General features: G+C 40.5%; 1 protein-coding gene across 4 annotated transcripts in view; it reads right to left on the bottom strand.

Moving 5' to 3' along the window:
* cntfr (ciliary neurotrophic factor receptor) overlaps positions 1-18,530 on the bottom strand; it is a 254,053-nt gene that overhangs the window by 133,128 nt on the left and 102,395 nt on the right. For all 4 annotated transcript variants that reach the window (XM_038733847.1, XM_038733844.1, XM_038733845.1 and 1 more), the window contains exon 3: positions 8,637-8,718. In XM_038733847.1, the coding sequence (XP_038589775.1) occupies positions 8,637-8,718 (82 nt within the window). The remainder of the gene's footprint in view (positions 1-8,636; positions 8,719-18,530) is intronic.

Genomic DNA, 18,530 nt, shown 5'->3' with positions numbered 1-18,530 from the left:
GAGTACTTGCAACAGAAATGCACTTAGGAAGATCGTGTTTATGTGTGTGCCAGCACACATACCAATCCATGTAAACACAAACTCGCAAACTATGATGTTAGAGACAGTTTCTCTTTTCTCTACATTTCAGTATTTGTTCCTTTTTCAACTAAGAATGTTTTGATACTCCATCTCCCTTTCTCTTTTAATAAAGCTCCAAGTCCCTCTTTCTCTCTCTATCATCTGTTATTGCAACATCTTCCTCTCTCCCTTTCTTTCTCTACGTGCCACTTTCAGTGTATTGCATTAGCACCCAGATGTAAACTATCATTATTTTTTCCCCTCTTCAAATATATCTAGTCCAACCAACAGTTAAACACCCAGTACTGTAATCTAGCCAGCCAATCAAAAGGTAACAGCATAACCTCCATATCAGTGTCAATCAACCACTCTATCAGCTGCTGTATCTTCTAAGTGACTCTACAATCAGACAGGCACTCAGTCGGCCAAGTAGTCACTCAGTCTTCAATCTGCCAAGCCTGCAGGTCCTCCAGAAGGGATGCAATACTGTTACGTTGTGCTAACCAACAAGAATCCGTCAGCCAGTCAGTTAACTGAACAGTTTGTCAGCCATCAAGACAGCCGACCATCTAATCAGCAGGCCAGCTAGTGAATCAACTAGCCAGGGGTATCAAGGGTAAGGTTTTCCATAATAGAATTACTTTAGCTAGTGATCACACTTACAACATATAAATACAGGGACAGTTACTAGATTATTTCCTTCCTTACAATTATTTGAGTCTCAAATACTGTACAAATAATACAAACTATACAAAGCTCAGGGTATTTGCATATGAAGACAATTTTTATTCTGTGATAAATGGGATAAATGGGAGTATTTTGCTTTCACTTGTAATTTTGCCGCATTTGTGCTGCTTTTTTGTTTTTGCATCTTTTGTCTTCTTTTTGGTAGAAAATTGTCCTATTTTCTTGTATTTTCAAAGCCATGCCTGAATGGGATTAGCATTACTTCCCCTTGCTGCCAGTCATGCAGTCAGTATGACTGTAATCCATCTGCCAATCCAGTCAGTCAATCAATTGGTTGAGCTCCATCTTGAATTTAAGATAAGTTATGCCAAACAGCGAACACTGATTACACTGAGTGCTACTCAGGATAATGAGTGCGATCTGCCGGCACATACATGGCTTACACATACAAGACATACAAACAGATGCACTACACACAGAAATCAATCTTTGTGCTTGTTTACTTACAGCAGCTGTCTGTCTTCTCTGATGACACATCAGAGAGCGGTTAATGAATAATTGATCACATTTAGTTGTCTAGATTTTTCTTTTATACTTCTAAAAGTGCAGAGGTACACAAATCACAAACAGCTGATGTTTCAGGTGCTTTCATCATATAAGGCCTTTTAGTTTGGCTAGCATGTTATGAGAAGGGGGGAGTTTATAGTCCAACACCTCTCATTGTGTTATCAGCAAAACCCAATGACATCTTACTTGCATTTACTTTTCTTACTCTATAATTATGGCTAGTTAGGCCTTGTGAATATACATAGTAATGTATTATTTCTTTGCACCTCTTTTTTTCTATTTCTTTCTGTGAAAATCACCTGAACATCAAACCATAATGAAAACTCCCCTCGACTGAGCAGAATGGGAGGCCACTTTGCAATTGTTGCCTTGCAATTGCAATGTTCTACAAGAGAAAGTACATGATAGAGCTGCACAATTACGACAAAGTTGTTGCATTAACAGTACTTCCCATCACTACATGATATCCTACATTTGCATTTAGACTGTAAACTACAGAAAAGAATACTTACATTATTGACATTTTTTTGGGTTTAATGAGCGGAAAGATAAATGATTACCCAAATAGATAAAAAATTGTTCATATAAAGATATGTCTAATTACATAAATACAATAAACATTTTCCGTCTTGCTTTTGGAGTGCTGTAGCTATTGCTAATTACATCTGCCTTTATGAGCATCTGCACATGCACGTGAATTAAATTAGACTTGGCTGTCATGCCTGATGTTGAGGGGTTAAAAATTTGCAAGTATTAATTTAATTTGAATATTTAACATGATCCATTCACAAGGGTGTGGATAAATAAGGCCGCAGTGTAGCAAAGCGTACGCCCGGGCATGTTGGAAAGCCATAGCGGCACGTGTCAAATGCTCAAGAAATAAATACAGCTTTGACAGCTGTAATACCATGGAATTAGTGAGAGAGTTAACCTCCTACTCTCCTGCTGTCTCTCATTTGCTCCCTTTCCCTCTGCAGTTCTGTTTCCTGATCTCTGTCTCTCTTCCCCTCTCTCCCCTCTGTCCATAGTAATTAGATGGAATCAGTGTGAGGTAAAGAAGCTCAGCAAGGGGCTGAGATGATACACATAAAAACATTTTGGCAAATGATGTCACGGCCGATAAATCTGCTGTTGACCACTCGGGTGATGGATTGAAGGATGGGAGAGAAGGAGATGGAGACAGGGACGGACTGAAGGGGAAAAGGATCCGGAGAGAGGGAGTAATAGAAATTAGAGGGACAAGGAAAGAGGAGAGGAATGGCAGATATGAAGGAAAAGCGAGCGGGCGACAAGTGTGGATGATATGGAAAGTCAAGTGGAGGAAGAGGACAAAGTACTGGGTGAGAAGGAGAGGAGGAGGAGGGAGGGGAAAATAGAGAGGCATAAAGATGTAGAGGCAGGGAGAGGGAGAGATGGAGGGAATGATTATGAGTGGAAACATTTGTCTCTCAATCAGGATATGGGCTCCCATAAATAACAGGTTCTCTCAGTCAATAGCATGATGTCACTACATTCTCACACACACACACACACACACACACACACACACACTCTGTCTCACACGCATTATAAGGCAGAGACAGTGTTAGGGGGGAGTACATGTAGGTGCACTGCTGCTGCCATTAAAAAACTCACAAAGTACACTACCTTAATTGCACCATATTTTCTTCATTCTGTGTTAATTTTCTTTATTTCTTTTGTTCTCCTTCAGTACTGATTGCTCTTGTACTTTGCTCATTGGTATTCTTGTTGCGCTTATTCTTAGTATTTACTGTCTAAGACACCCTATTAGTGACATTATATTGCTTTCTTTAGGGACTTTCAGGTATATCTCAAAATTAAAATGAAAAACCTACAGAGAGAAGGATGAAGAAGCAATCAGGGAAAACAGAGCGAGACTGTTAAAGATGCAGAGAGAGACAAAATGAGATTAAGACAAATAGTGAAGGAATATAAGGCTCATTTTAGCCTTGTATGTGATCAATCTTCAGGTTCTTCGGTGCATGAGAGGATTCACTTTGTAGGCTACGTAATGTGAGTGATTGTATCAGCGCTGGAATAGAATAATCTGGGAGAAACAGAGACATCTGGGGCAGCCATGAGTAATGTGTTTTGTTTCATTTGAAAATCCAGGTTTGCATCTGACGCTGGTGTTCTCTTTTTTTATAGCCCATGTACCTGTCTTTCTTACCAAAGTACCAAATAACGTACTCACCTCATATTTGGAGATTGGTTGCCTGATTTTATAATAGTTCAACTGGCTGTGAGTGCAAATGTACTTTAGAGATCTTGGACCAGTGAAGAGCCAACTTCAAATCCGACGTGCAAAATGACCTGATCCAAAAGGGACCCAAGGACAGTCGGAGTCTTTTATTATAGGGTTTATCGTATTTTTACGTCATTGCTTTGAAGGACAGCTATACAATTTGTAATTGCACATGCTTACCCATTTAACCTTGAATTAAATATTTTGTTTACAATTGAATTCTTTAATTACAGTTTAAACAAGCTATAAAAGCAGTGTTGTGTAACAGATACAGCTTTCGCAAACATTTTTGATAAAGAGCTAAAATGATGTTGAAAAACAGTAAAGAGTATATAGGCTATTAGAGCTGACTTGGTCTTCTTGTTAATTCAATGTCAAATATTGTGATTTATTTTGTTTACTTGAGGTCTAACACCTTGCAAATACTGATGCTGCTCACCTCGTCACCATGCCACACTGCCTATGGGCTTGCATTAAAACCATGTTGTAATTTTCATGAACTCTTGTTCTGCTGGCAGCACAATCTGCTTTCTATCAAAATCTTATGAATAAAAATAATGATATTGATTCTTGAAGGGATGATTCTCTCCTTGTCCTCCTACTCAACGGCCGTAAATTTCAGAGGTCATGATCGGCAGAGCAACGCAGCACGTCTGGTCGTATTTGACATTCAGCATGTTGCTAAAGCACAGCAGGGAAGTACTTCACAGTTAACACAGATGCTAAAACCTGTAAATATATCTAGAAAATCCATGTTGACAGTCGCACTGTTGGTGATGTTAGCATTGAAGTTTATTCTGAGGATAAAGTAATGCTTTACTTCTTCACATGGATAACGGGTATTGCATGTGTATATGCGTATAAGTACTATACCGTAAAATAACTGTCTGAATAACTCTCACTCTCGTCTCTTTGTTTGTCATCTGTTCTGTATTCTCTCATGTCTTTCCCCATACAAGTCTTTTGTCTTTTCCACTCACCCAATATCGTTCCCGCCCCCCTCTAACCATCTCATCGTCTATTTTTCGCTTGCAATCAAAAATCAAATTCACATTCGAGGAAGTGTAATTGGCATGACCTCTGAGTCTCACTCCCTTTCTCGCTGCGGGTTTACACCTTTCAATTATTTTCGTTTTCCTCTGTTGTTTCAAGTGATGTTTCATTAAGGGACTGTCATTTCCGTTGCCAGAGCTTCCTTCTCGGAGTTTTTTATTTGAGTCAACATGAATCATGTTACAAAAGCTGAATGGAAATGGCACATTCAATGAACCTTCCTCATTTTTGGAAAAATATAGTTGCTGTTAAGTCTTGCTGCTGAAGAAATGTTGCAACACTGGTGCCAATAAACTTGGAATTACATATAGTGACATTTGTCATGGTTTTCCCTGCCATTTTAACAATTGTGTTACACAAAAGTGTTTTTTTTGCAGCATCTTAGTTCTCTGCCACGTTTTGCTGTAATTTATGGTTGCGCTAGCTTCTCTGTGTGCTCTTGAGTGACGGCAGGGCTGAGCTCCCACACACGCGCGCACACACACACACACACACACACACACACACACACACACACAGCAGACAGCAGAGCAGAGAGGCCATGGTGGAGATAGTGAACCAGGCCAAGTGAAGGTAACATTCTACTCGAGTTCACTCTTGCTAAACTTCACTCAGTATTGTGATGACAGGAATAGGATTTATTTTCCTGACATTTTAGATTTGTTTCCAGTAAGATATTATTGAGTTTATATAATGACATTGCTGTTGCTGCTCTAGAAATAATACTCACTTATATTTAAAATATGAATCAATTCTTTAAAAAAAAAAAAGAAAAAAACATTCTTTATTAATGAAAAATGTATTTATTTTACAAGGATGTCTGGTCCATAACAACTGGTCTGGTCCAAAACAACCGGTAAGAGTATTGATAATAACAAATTACTGTTCAAATCCCTTCACTATAAACGTTTTGTAACCAATGTTATTTTGTGATTTTGTTGTATTTTTATAATTAATGGTAATTCATTCATGTAGTAAATGAATTTATTTGTTTCCGTTCTGCTTTTCAAACAAACTTTGTAGAAGTAAAAGAATCAAAATGGGAAAACGAGAAATGAGGAAAAAATTCCTCTTACGTGTTTATTTTCCTGAGCCTTATGTTCACAGGGAGCGCAAGCTGCAATTCTGCTGAATTCACAATGTTTGCCTTTTTTAATCTTTAAATGAATAATTGAATGAAAGCATGGAATGTGGCCAACATTTATTGGACCCAACAGCTTTCCTGATATGCATTCAACCCTGTATCACTCCCTGTCTGTCCATCAGTCTCTGTGTCTCTCTCTCCCATGTCTGTCTCTCTTTCACTTTCCATCTTTCCTCCTTCCAGACATGTGGGGCTTGTATCTGTTTGTTACACTCAGTCTGTGGATGTTTTCTAGCAGTGTTTCGCATTGTCTTTATTCGGCAGTACACTGCTGTCATTAATTATGAAATCTCAAATGGATTTCCTAAGTACACACACACACACACACACACACACACACACACAGTACACACAAGTACACACAATGACGGTGTGTGTTTTCCTCTTTATGTGCATTTTATACAAACTGAGTCAGTACAGATGGATCGACAGGATTGAACTCTCTTGTAAGGTCTGACTGTGTATGTGTGTGTGCACATGCATTACTCTGTGTGTGTAACACACACTCTTCCAAGTGGGGCATACCCCAGGGAATCCTGTCAATCAAACTGGCTAGCAATTTGTCAGAGAAACAAGACTCTTTCCAAGACAGACAGACAGACCTATGTGTGTCTCTGTCTGAGTGTGTGTGTGTGTGTGTGTGTGTGTGTGTGTGTGCAAGATTTTGGGTGCATATGTACATACTGGTAATACTATTGGTTGTGTGTGTGCATGCATGTGGCAGCTTATTCTATGTAGTACAAAAAACATAAGCAAGCGAGAAAACAGCTACACACACACACTACTTCCCAAAGACAGAACTGACAGCTCTCTTTCTTCTATTCATGTTATTCATTCCTCCCTCTGTCCATATCTGTTATTCCTATAAGTGTTCCCCTTTCACCTTTGCTTGCTCTCACCACTTTACTTTCTTTCTGCTTTTTGGAACAGCGCAAACAGTAAAAATAGATTGATCAGTAGAAAAAAGATTAATCCTACACTGAAAGAAATCTTGTAAATACATACAGTGAAGGCTGTTTGCTGCAATAAGTTTAACTTGACTTTTTAAATAAATTAAGTTGTATTCAAGTAAAATAAGGACATCAGATCCCATCATAGCTAATAGCCGCTACTGAAGTAAACTTGCAATTATTTGAGGACACAGTTTGAAGAAAAGGTAGGGTTTCCATCTTCTACGCATACTGAATTGTTTGCGGCACAGCTCTCATTTTCTCACAACGCTTTATCCTGCACGCTTTCATTCTCAATCTGTCTGTTTCCGTTTGCCATCCGCCGTTTCTCTATTTTCTCAGTTTCTTCCAGTCTTCATCCACTTTTGTGTTTTTTTTTCTTTCTATCTCTCGATTTCACTTACCTTCTCTGCTGCTTTCACCTAATCCCCAAAGACAACATTCCTATTTCCCAAGACATTTCTGCTCTGTTTATGTGTGTGTGTGTGTGTGTGTGTGTGTGTGTGTGCACGTGTGCGCATGTGTGTGTATGACCCTCGTGACATAGCGATGTGCGTCACTGGGGACTTATTGACTTCCTTAGACTCTTTCTTTGGGTCACCTGACTTAAATAGCCCAACTTCACTGGTTAATAAGCCAAGGCCACAAGTACACAAATCATTTGAAAAATGCTCATGATCATCAGTTGACCTGACTGGCTTCTTTGTTGAGCCCTTATTTGTTAGGGAGGTAGCCTTGGTAATGTGGCCAAAATATTAACACCATGCAGTGAGGCATGGCAAGCTGATTTGGGACCTATGAAGCACATTCAATAACGTCAATCACGGTCAGGCTAAGCAGTCACACAATGCTGGCTATCAACTCACTAAGTCAACCCAGGGTTTCCCAATGCAGCCATGACCACGTTCACATAAAAGGGGCAGTGTTTGCAGAATATGGCCAGTTGCAAACATGGACAAGTCTACGAAGAAGTTAAACACATAATCAAGGCTAAAAGCACAGCTGCCACACAGACAGAAAATCATCACTGTGTGAATACATAAGTTAACAGTCTTATAATATCACTGCCTCATCATTAGATTATTTATGTGTGATGTGACTATAATTACATTTGTGCATTCCATTAAATGAATGTGTTGCTTAGATGCATTCTTATGGTGAGTAAGAATTTCTCGTCACCTCAAAAATCTGATTCATTTATTTTACATCCTCAAAAATGTTCCAAACATTGTTCTAAAATAACTTCATAAAGCAACAAAATGAAAAATGCCAAAACAAAAAGTGCTCAAATAGCAGTGGAAAGACTGTATCTCAACCATGTAGGACTGAAAACCCAAAATTAAACCTGAAGTTACCTCGCTCGTTACCTCAAATACTACTTTGTAGTACACGCACCTTAGTCAGTTATTATTTCTCTGTTTGAGAGTGAGTGAGGAAAAGTGAATTCCACCTACAGTAAGCTTTCTCACAGGTACATCTCCATGTTTTCTGCTGCACCTTTGACCACACAGGCAAGTAACCAGCTACTGTAGCTCAGTAAATCTTACCCTCCACAAGCAGTGGACTATGTCACGATAAAATCAACAAAAACTAAATAATATAATAATAATAATTTATGCAAAAAAAGCAGAAGGCAATTACAGGAGAAAAAAACACAACTTGATCACGTAAGTAGAGCAGGACAGAGTTGAGAGAGGTTGTAAAAAGTCGAGCACAGTAGAGAGTACAGTGTGGAGTACAGGAAAGTTGAGAGGAAGAGAAGTGAGAGTCAAACCGTATTTACTTTTTGAGAATCGGGAAGAGCACACTAAGGATGACCAGACGAGATAAAACAAAAAGAATCTGTGTAGGCCTTCAGGCAGAGAAGAGGTACAGTGTAATGAAGAACAAGATAAAAATGCATACTCACCAAGCTGACTGCGTCTCTGAGCGTAGGCCACCACCACCGCGGCCAGAACTACACAGCACAGCGATGTCACAAGGTTTGCCATCTGTAGACACACACAGAGCACAGTAGTCATCAGCGTGAGTGTGCGTGAGAGGCAAGAGAGCCGGCGAGGGAGTGTGTCCGCCTGTCGTCCTGATTGACTGACAGACCCATAGACGCCTCCAACAACACCGTGTAAGAGATGGAGAGATAGCTGCTTCCTGTCCTCTCCCTGTATCTCTCAGTGTCTCTTTATCTCATTTCACTATTGTGGTCCCTTGAGTGGCCTTTTCTCTATCCTTCGCTGTTTCCTTCCTACTCGTCAAACTCCTGTAATTCAAATGGAATTCCTTACTTTACTTCTCTCACTGTTGTTGTCCTTTTGGCTGTATAACCTCCTTGTCTCTCTCCCTTTCTTTCTGTTCATCAGCCTAATGGGCCCATCCTCTCTGGGATGGGCTATGGCCAGCAGCTCTTAAAGGTATAGAGCACCATAAACAAACACACACACAGGTTTTCATGTAAAACAACAATACGTCATGGCCAATCCTCTCACCTCATTGTTGTCTCCCATAAAACATTTACAACCTGTTTAACGTTTAAGGACTTTGCTTTTAGATTTTGCAGTTTGCTTTCTTTCGGAGAGTGACTTGAGAAGATAGATATACAGTAAATGTCAGCACTCTGCCCAAACTTCAAAAGAAAACTACCTTGTTTGTTGAAGGAAAAGTTCCATATTTTGGGAAAAACTGGCTTTCTTGCCGAGATGAGAAAGTTGATTCATTCTCTTGTCTTGGAGGTAAATATGAAGCTAATGCCAGCAGCCAGCTAACTTGGTGTGTTCCATTTACCTCGAAAGTCAGAGGTCGGAGCTGGGTATGACGTCACACTGAGTTAACGGCGTTCCAGTTACAAGTTGGAAAACCACGCTTGGCCAGCCGTTGTTTACAACTAGACAGGTCAGCCACTGTTACGCCGGTAGATAATGTGCGGTATCTACTCATACTTGGACAGCCCTCTGTGTGCGAAAGTTTATATGAGCCACAAGTACACAGAAGTAATAAACAGTATGAACTACAGCTTTCACTAACTGTTGATACTCAGAGCAGCCATCTTGGATCACAAAGTCGGGGTAGTGGGGTTCTCCAGACTTTCCAAGTCAGAAATCCAACTTGAGGGGGCGTTCCCTTTGAAATTTCCGACTTTGAATTCGGAAAATGCCGACTTCCCGTGTCAAATGGAGCGCACCATTAGCTTAGCGGAACGACTGGAGACAGGAGGAAACCACTTTAATCAACACGTTTGTTCAAGTTCAGCGTTAAAACGACAAATAGCTTTTTATTGGCGGTTATTGGGCACACCTCCTGGCCGGCATCCAGCAGTAAGCTTCATATTTATTGTAGAGACATGAGAATGGTATTAATCTTCTCATTTAAAGCGATAAAGCGAAGAAGCGTGTTTGCCAAAATATCAAACTTTTCCTTAAAAAGTAAATGAACATAAGTGATAAAAGGACAACCCACATTTTTTAAAAACTACCCTGTACATTTGTGTCACATCTCCGGCGATAGTACAGGTTGCCAGATACAGCTCGTGAGCACATATTTTGGTTTCAGTCTCAATGGCACACGGCTATTGCACCACGAAATTGTTCCCTCATGCAGCTTCCCTTAAAATGTTTACATTTCTTTTTTTACACGGCTTAAACACACAAGATTCGTCTTCATTAATCAGCTTTAGAGACGATCCCTATTGTGAAACTGCTAGGAGGGAAAAGGTCAGAGGTCAGGGCCAGCTACAACTTAGCTACACCACTGGAGCTCATAGGGATTCACCAGTGTGTTCAAGGACACCTGCCAGCAAGGAGGCTTGAACCCAGATCCTCCTATTAAAATGTGGCCCCTCTCTTTTCTCTCCCTGCACCTCCTCTTCTCTCTCTGGGCTACTCCTGCGTCTCCTCTCCACTGTTCAGAGAGATAGTTGTCTCTCTTACAGACAAAGGGTGTCTCAGGGTCTGCTTGCTGCTGAGACTTGCAGTGAGTATGTCTGCATGTGGAGAACAGAGAACAGAGCGCTTTAACTAAGAGGCAAGGAGAGGAAAGTGAATTTCCTTGTTGTTTTGATGCAAGACTCCAGCTGTTGCAAACCATTGTCATCTCCCATTACCTCTTGGGTTTTGTTTTCTCTCTTACTCCTTCCACTCTTTCCCACTCTACTTTTACCATTTCACTCTGTCGTTTTTACTGTCTTTCCATTTGCCCTCCCTCATGTTATATCCTTCACTCCTTCTGTCTCTCTTTGTTACATGAACACCACTACGCCGTGTCGAAGCTTCTCAGAAAGAGACAAACATATCTGCAAGTACTTCTGAGCAATGTTCAAGAACATGAAAAAGCTTTTACAGTCTGACTAAAACCTCAAAAGGCAATAAAACAGTCAAAACGTATGTTTTCATGAACGACCAAACTAATGGGACAAAAAAAAGAAAAGCTTTGACACTTAAACAGCTGATGATAGTAAAGATGAAACACTAAAACTAATTGTGTTTGGAAAATTATAAATTTTCACATGAAAATGATTTATATATACATTCATTAAATCATAAGCATTTCAAATTATATAAATGTGATTTTTTTTTTAAATGTCAAACAACACCGAGTAGATAATAGACAATAAGACAATGAAAAATCAAAAGAAATGCTGTTTGTGTCTGTATCTGGCCACTCAAGAACACAACCATTTCCCAAACTGGTCCCTACTACCATTTCCCTACAGAGAGCCACTGCATATTTCGCTTATACAAGTAAACTGGGAAATGCACTTCTGTATTGGAAACATTGGTCATCTTGGATACAGTTAATGCATTCCTCACCCAGTATGTTCCACTTCCCTGCAAACACACAGCATCAAAACAATAAACGTAGTATTTTTTTTATATTGACACATGCATAATTATAAGCAAATTCATATTCTTTCTTACTTTACAGCACATTTTATTCTGTTTTCTTGTGAGTCAAAATCTAAAGTTTATTTTTAGACCTGAGATTTTTTTTTAACTGTGTGCAGTGACACCAGGGAAAACCTCTTGAATGCAGCCATTTTGGCTTGCTACTACGAGGCATGGCAGAAATGAGTGTGTCCTTGTGATGTTTGACCTATCCTCTGCACTCACTGCCCCACCTGTTGAATCCACTCTGCACAGTTTGCGTTTACAGATTTTGCTTCATTCACACTTTACCCTAACATGCATTTTGTTCACAGAGCTGACCTGTGCCATAATAATGGCATTTCACCGACTTAAGTACCTAGCCACAGGTACATGAAGACACAGACACCTGGGGGATTACGGCGGGACGTGAGTAAATTTTACAAGAAAATGGGACAAGAAAAAAAGGTAACGGGAGCGGGGGGATTGTAATCATAGGTCAGTTTTTGATATATAAATATGAATTTTATGTATATTGATTTTTTTAGTCAGGGATGGGGCGGCACAGGATCACTTTTGTGGGAGTGGGATGACACAGGAGTGAAACTCCTCTAGTGCAGACTTGCATGAGAATTCCTGTAAATACTGGGATCTGAATTCCTGGTATTCAAGAGCCGCTTTCTTATAAAAGGAAAGAGTGTATTGGAGTTTCCAATATATTAAAGATTAGTCTTTGTGTATGTCCACCTGTGACTTCCAAAGAAATATTCACTGAAAGTTTGTATGCATGCATATGACTGAGTGATAGACTGTGTTTGTGTGTGTGTGTGTGTGTGTGTGTGTGTGTGTGTGTGTGTGCGTGCATGAGCTTGTGTGCCTATTTGTATGCGTGAGTGATTGGCAGCTCATATGTATTTCATCTGAGCAGATATTGAGGAGAGTGACAGGGGGTGAAATTAAAATTGCATCCCTTGTCAGAGCATCACAATCCCCATCTCTGCTCTTCAAGTGCTGGTTTACCCATCAAAATCCAAATGGCATGTTTGCATGCATTTGGGATCCTCTGGGTGCAAACGCTCCAGTGTGTATGTGTGCGCTTGCTTGAAACTGTGGGGGTATTTAGCCCGTCTATCAGCAAACAATACAGTTTTGAAATCTGACAGCTTCAGATCGCTCACATAATGACAGCCCACGGGGCGGTTAGCGCTGCAATCACACAAACTCAATACAAACCCTCCTCCCTTTATGCATCCATCCATCCTCCCCTGACCCTTCAATTTATTCCCTTCTTCTTCTTCTTCCCTTCTTCTATATTTATTTATTCATTTCTTATTGGAGGGGAAAGGGCTGAATAGGCGTGATTCTTTTGGCTGCTTAATTAAAATATATAATTCATCGCTGCGTCAAATGATTTTGCCTCTGCGTCTTTGTGGAGTCCGATTTGGGAACATTTGCATTTAAATTGGAAAGCCAGGAGGGAAATACACTAGGCGGGCTGTGGTGTGCGTGTGTGTGAAGATAGAAGGCATCCTTTCCTTAAAGAAATGCACATCCATAGTCTCGTTCTTTCTTAAGTCTTTTTTTCTGTCACAATGTGAAACGTAAAAAATCACAGTTGGCCAAATGGCACAAGAGAACCTCCCATAATGGAAAGCTTGGAGATTTGTCTTTTGAAACAATAACTTTGTGTCCACTAACAGTCAACTAATGTCAGTAAGTTTCAGTGCCCTCGTCTTGCTAAATCATTTCCCTCAAAAACAACACAGCCAAATTCCCCTGCGAGCGAGCTGTCAGAAATAAAATCACTCATTAGAAATGCGTCTGCAGAGAAAATAAAGAGAGGCATCCTCCTGGGTAGTAAATGAGCTCTCTGGTTTATAACAAGAGAAGAGTTTACAGCCCTCGGGAACCTCAACAGTAGCTATCAAATGAACAGGAGAAGCTAACAATAGATAACTTGGATTGTTATTCATATGCTGTGTGAAAAGTTTATTTTCAAAGTGAGATATCCATCATGTAAGAAAAATGACACCTGCTCTGACAAAATGTTTGTGGCATAAAATATGGCACAAAACTAATTTTTGACCTTTTAAAGGTTACAGGGAATTATCTTACTCAAGCAAGCAATTTCTTTAGGGTATGTAGTGAAGTGAGATTAATGGATGGTAAAGACAATTAAAGTGTATATGATGCTGAGACCGTGGTGCAATATCCTGCTGGGACCCAATTGGAAGTCGTCTGTTTTTAAAGAGGCTGAAACCAGTGTAACTGGCACCACAGAGCGGGTTAGAAGTCTGTAAAATCACACTCTTCTCTGTCTGCTTGCTTTATATACTGACTCACAGCAACACAACTCACCATCTGGAGGAATGGGCTGTGCGCATAAACAGGAAAAAGTGCCTCATATTGCAGCCAGGGAGAGTACAAAACAGGCAACCACACAACACTTCTATTGGAGCTAAAACATAGAGCCTCCTAAAGGAGTAGTAGTCCCGTTAAATCCAAAAGTTATTAAAAAAAAAAGACAGAGTTATGATAACTCAAATGAAGGACAATCACCAGGAAAACCTGCCTGGGAGCTGGTGAATAACTGAAGAATATTCTAATTTGGTCACCTTGAGAAGTAAAACCTTGAACTTTTTAGCGACGGCATCCTGACCAGGGGGTACACTTTACATCAAACCTATCCTCGTTGCAGAAATAATACTCCTGATCTGTGATCTGTGCAGCCCTCACTGAACTCGCTAACCATTGACACGTTTGTCCTACTTTGCAGTAATGATACACAAGCAGATATTAGGTATTTAAATATATATACACATCCTACAACACTTAAGGAGAGAATTAACGTTTATGTAAGCCTCAACAGTGACTGTAAACTAACTGAAAGGTGTTTATCCACAAAGGATTACAGCATTAATTGGCTCAAATGTTAATGAGTTTACTGTGCCTGTGACCCCGACCACCATATTAACTGGAAAACTGAATTTATAGCACCTCATCCATCAATAACTGTCCTGCACGTGATCCTTTTTGACCAAACACATGCGTTTACAGGCATACACAAACACATAATCACAAAAACAGTCACCACCGTAACCTTTAATGTCATGCTCCCTATCCAATAATACAACTTCCTCATTCCCATAATGCTTTACTTTGCTTGGCAACACTAATTCTCTCATCAATCATGCAGAATTGCTGCAGATTACCCACAAGCGCTGAGGTAGGGGTCGAGCCTGATAGTGTGTCTGCTGGCATTTTGGGTACAGCGCACACACAATTATGATGTGCACAGTTGGCATTTGGTGCGGAGCATTGATAGCCGGACGGCTGTGACCTTTTTCACAGTCGCTCCGGCTATAATTGCTCGCTAAAGACAACGTCAATGGTGACTCAAGAGCTGGCAGGGGTCGCATCCATAAACACACGTACAACACGCACCCTAATGCATGTGCGCGCGGACGGTGGCACTTGGCTGTGAGTGATAAATTCAACCATTGATCACATGTGACTGCTCTCAGCTGGCTGAAATTTAGATGACCTGAACACATCAGCTAGTATGTGCCATGTACGCTGCAGTGCTGCTGCCGCTATGGTGTCTAACCTGTGTAGCCAGTACATTCTGCACACCTCACCTGGCTAGTGGTATAAGCTCATCCTGGGCGGATACTGTCTCTAATAATCTATGGGTAGAATTTGTGTATTTGATTTTGTATTAAATCTTAATATTATTAAATATGGTGGACATGGTCATTAACTGCGTAAGCACAACTGGAAACCTGATAGAAAACCGGGCCTCATCATGCTTATGTCAGGTAACAGATCTCTGATGTGCATGTATGAATGCTTATCATGTGGAGGTTTTTTGCATTTGAGCATGACTGTGTGTGTGTGTGTGTGTGTGTGTGTGTGTGTGTGTGTGTGTGTGTGAGAGAGAGAGTGTTTTGGTCTCCACCCAGCCATCTGGACCTCCTTGTGTATGTAGAAGCAGATTTAGGTGGTCAGAAAGCTCTGGAAAAACAGAGTGTTACCTCCAGCCCTCTCACCTCTGAACTCTATAAGTGTATCAAAGCTAAGAAAACAGAGCACTTTGTGTGTGTGTGCGTGTGTGTGTGTGTGATTGAGTGTGTGTGTGTCAGCATTCTTCAGGCCTATAAGGCTTTGAATGATGGGTGAAGACTCCCCTTTGTGAACAGGGAGCCTCCAGGAGCTGTGCAGCGTGTGTGTGTGTGTGTGCGTGTGTGTGTGTGATGGAGAGTGTGATGTACAGGCTGTGATGTTCTCAACAGAGGTGTTTTTACAGGGAGTTAATCAGAACCAGAGCTGAGGCCTTGCCCACAGTGGATGAAATACACACACAAATTCCTTGTCCTACCTTTCCTTAACTCAGTACTACTGACCTCTCTGTGTTATACATTTGTAAATTGCTGTCTGTTCAAAAACCCAATGACACATTATTTAACTTCCAATTAAAGTAAAACAGATTAAAGCAGGAAGGTTTCACATTTAAAAAGATGAAACCAGTGAATGTTTGGCATTTGTGATTAATAAAATTATCAACGATTAATCACATGTCAAAATTGTTTGTTCATTTTCTGCTGATCAACATCAAGCACCCTTTATATACCTCTGATTTAACATTAGCATTATTATATCATTGTCAGATACACAATGGACAGTTTAAAGAAAAAACATTTTAATCGATGCTGCAGAATCAGATATTTTCTTTTCTTTTTTTCAACTCACACATTATCCTTCATTGTAAAAACACAACACCTACATTGCCCACAATGCAACTCAGCCTCCGACAGTTCAGTTCAGTTCAGACAGAGATTCTGGAATGTCACGCTAGTAGTGGCTAACGTCGCCTCGACATGCTCACATGAAGCATAGAAGTGGAGCAGGCTACAGAGGTCTGCTAAACTCACTTCCTTCTGCCTCTAGTAGTCTTCAGCCCCAACTGACACTGCATTTATCAGCCTTTACACAGCTCCCACTGTCACAGAAATACCCCCCTCCCATTATGCAGTAGTTCTCCCCAAGACTTGTAAACAGACCTTGATAAATAAAATTGGTGAGTCACCCTTTCAGTGGGTGTCATGGGTGTCTGGCTGACACATTAGTATCTCAGCGAATACAGATGATCATAAATTAAATGTCCACACTATAGACAACAGTGACTGGATTATGCAGTTGATTCACTGTCACAAGAAAGCTAAAATACATCTCTTTTATTTCCATTTCCACCCTAAGGTAGAAAGCTCTGTGGCAGTGGAGTCACAAGTCACTCACCAATCCAGCATCTGAATTTGACTCAATGGTGCAATGCTGATATTTAACATCTACAAAAACTTCAGTGAGCAGCTGAATAATGAGCTCTGCACCAGCCAAGTTCAAGAAATACTTATGGCCAGTGTGATGAAGGGTTTTTGTCTTCCAAAACCAGCTGATGTTATATAGGGAATAATTGCCTGTTCTTCTCAGTGTGCAGGGCAGCCTCTTTTTGCCAGGACTGAAAATACTAAAGCATTTCTTCCTTCAATAATGAAAGGAAAGAAATGCAAAGTATCCAACAGTATCCACAGGACCCAGCAGGTTCCTGGCTTTCATCCAGGCAGGTTCAACCCCTAGTCTGGGAAACTGCAAGGAAGTGCAAAGACACCGTTGGTTGGTTGATGGTTGAAAAACCAGTTTCCTGGAGTTAAAATAGAGCCTCAGTGGTTAGCACTGTTGCCTTACAGTAGAGGAAACTGAGATTTAAGTTTCAACTAGTGGAAAAGGAGCGTTTTGCAAGAAACTACCGAATAGACACTGTTACTGCCCGGGTGTGCTTATGTTCTGCCCTAAGGGTTTTTTCAGCAAGATAGCTCATGAATGCAATGCTTTTTAGATCTTTGGAAATGTTACACATTTTCAGACCCTTTGTAAAGATCACCAGAGGAAGATGTTCTGTAATCACAAACCACAAAAATCTAATGTTACCTTGATAACACATAAGGGGACCTCAGTGTCATTTTTAGAGCCCTTATGAAACCACTTAACCACCAAAAGGTAACGTAATCTTGACAACAAATAAGGGGATCTGAATGCCCACTGTGATGTCTGTGCGACAGGAAGTTGGGTTTGCATAGTAATCACAGGTAAATTCAACCCCTCAAAAAACAACCCCTGTCCAAATGTTTTTCTGCCGTGCCTTCTTACAACACTAAAATATGCAAGAATTCAAAAGCAAAAAAGATTTTTGAATAACTGAGTTAGTATTCAATCTGTTCTGCCTGCCATTCCACTTCAGTCTTCCCAATTTTGCATGCAAGGATGGCGATGTTTGATTCAGGACTTGTTCAAAAGAAAGGATAATCTAACCCATTGTTTGTCTCCAATATATTAGCACGGCAGCATCTTTTCAAAATTGAATATCTGCGTTTGCCTTTTCTCTTCCAAACTAGAGCCTATTGATCTTTCAGGCATAAGATGCAATAGTGAATACGGCCTTACGTTGGTGAGATAATGTGAGTGACAAACAGACAGAGAGGAAGACTGAGAAAGAAGGCTGTGAAGTAGAGAGAGACGGAGAGAACAGATGGAAAGGAAATAGATAGAAAAGACAGACAGAGCGAGAGATGCATGAAGAGCAAGAAACCAAGAAAGACGAACGCAATTTTTCCTTCTGTCTTATTGTGGCGGTGTGTGTGTGTGTGTGTATGTGTGTGTTTGTGTGCGAGAGACTACATGTGCGCTGTTTGTGTGTGAATGCGAGCCGGAGCGTTTTGCTGGAAACTAAAAACAGTATGTTTACTCAACCTGTTTGCCAAACCTCTTTAGTAAATATAGAAGATACAGTAGCAGCATAGACCAGGCTTATGCACACTTACACGTACACACAATCACGCACACATACGCCACACAAACACTGTGTGTATTCAACTGTCCGCCGGTCTGTACCACAG

The sequence above is a fragment of the Micropterus salmoides genome, unplaced genomic scaffold (assembly GCF_014851395.1).
Source record: "Micropterus salmoides isolate LMB-PRFRI ecotype aquatic unplaced genomic scaffold, ASM1485139v1 Ms_hic_scaffold_20, whole genome shotgun sequence".
Classification (NCBI taxonomy): Eukaryota; Metazoa; Chordata; class Actinopteri; order Centrarchiformes; family Centrarchidae; genus Micropterus; species Micropterus salmoides.
Note: the sequence above shows the minus strand (reverse complement) of the source record. Positions and strands in the feature narration are given on the sequence as shown.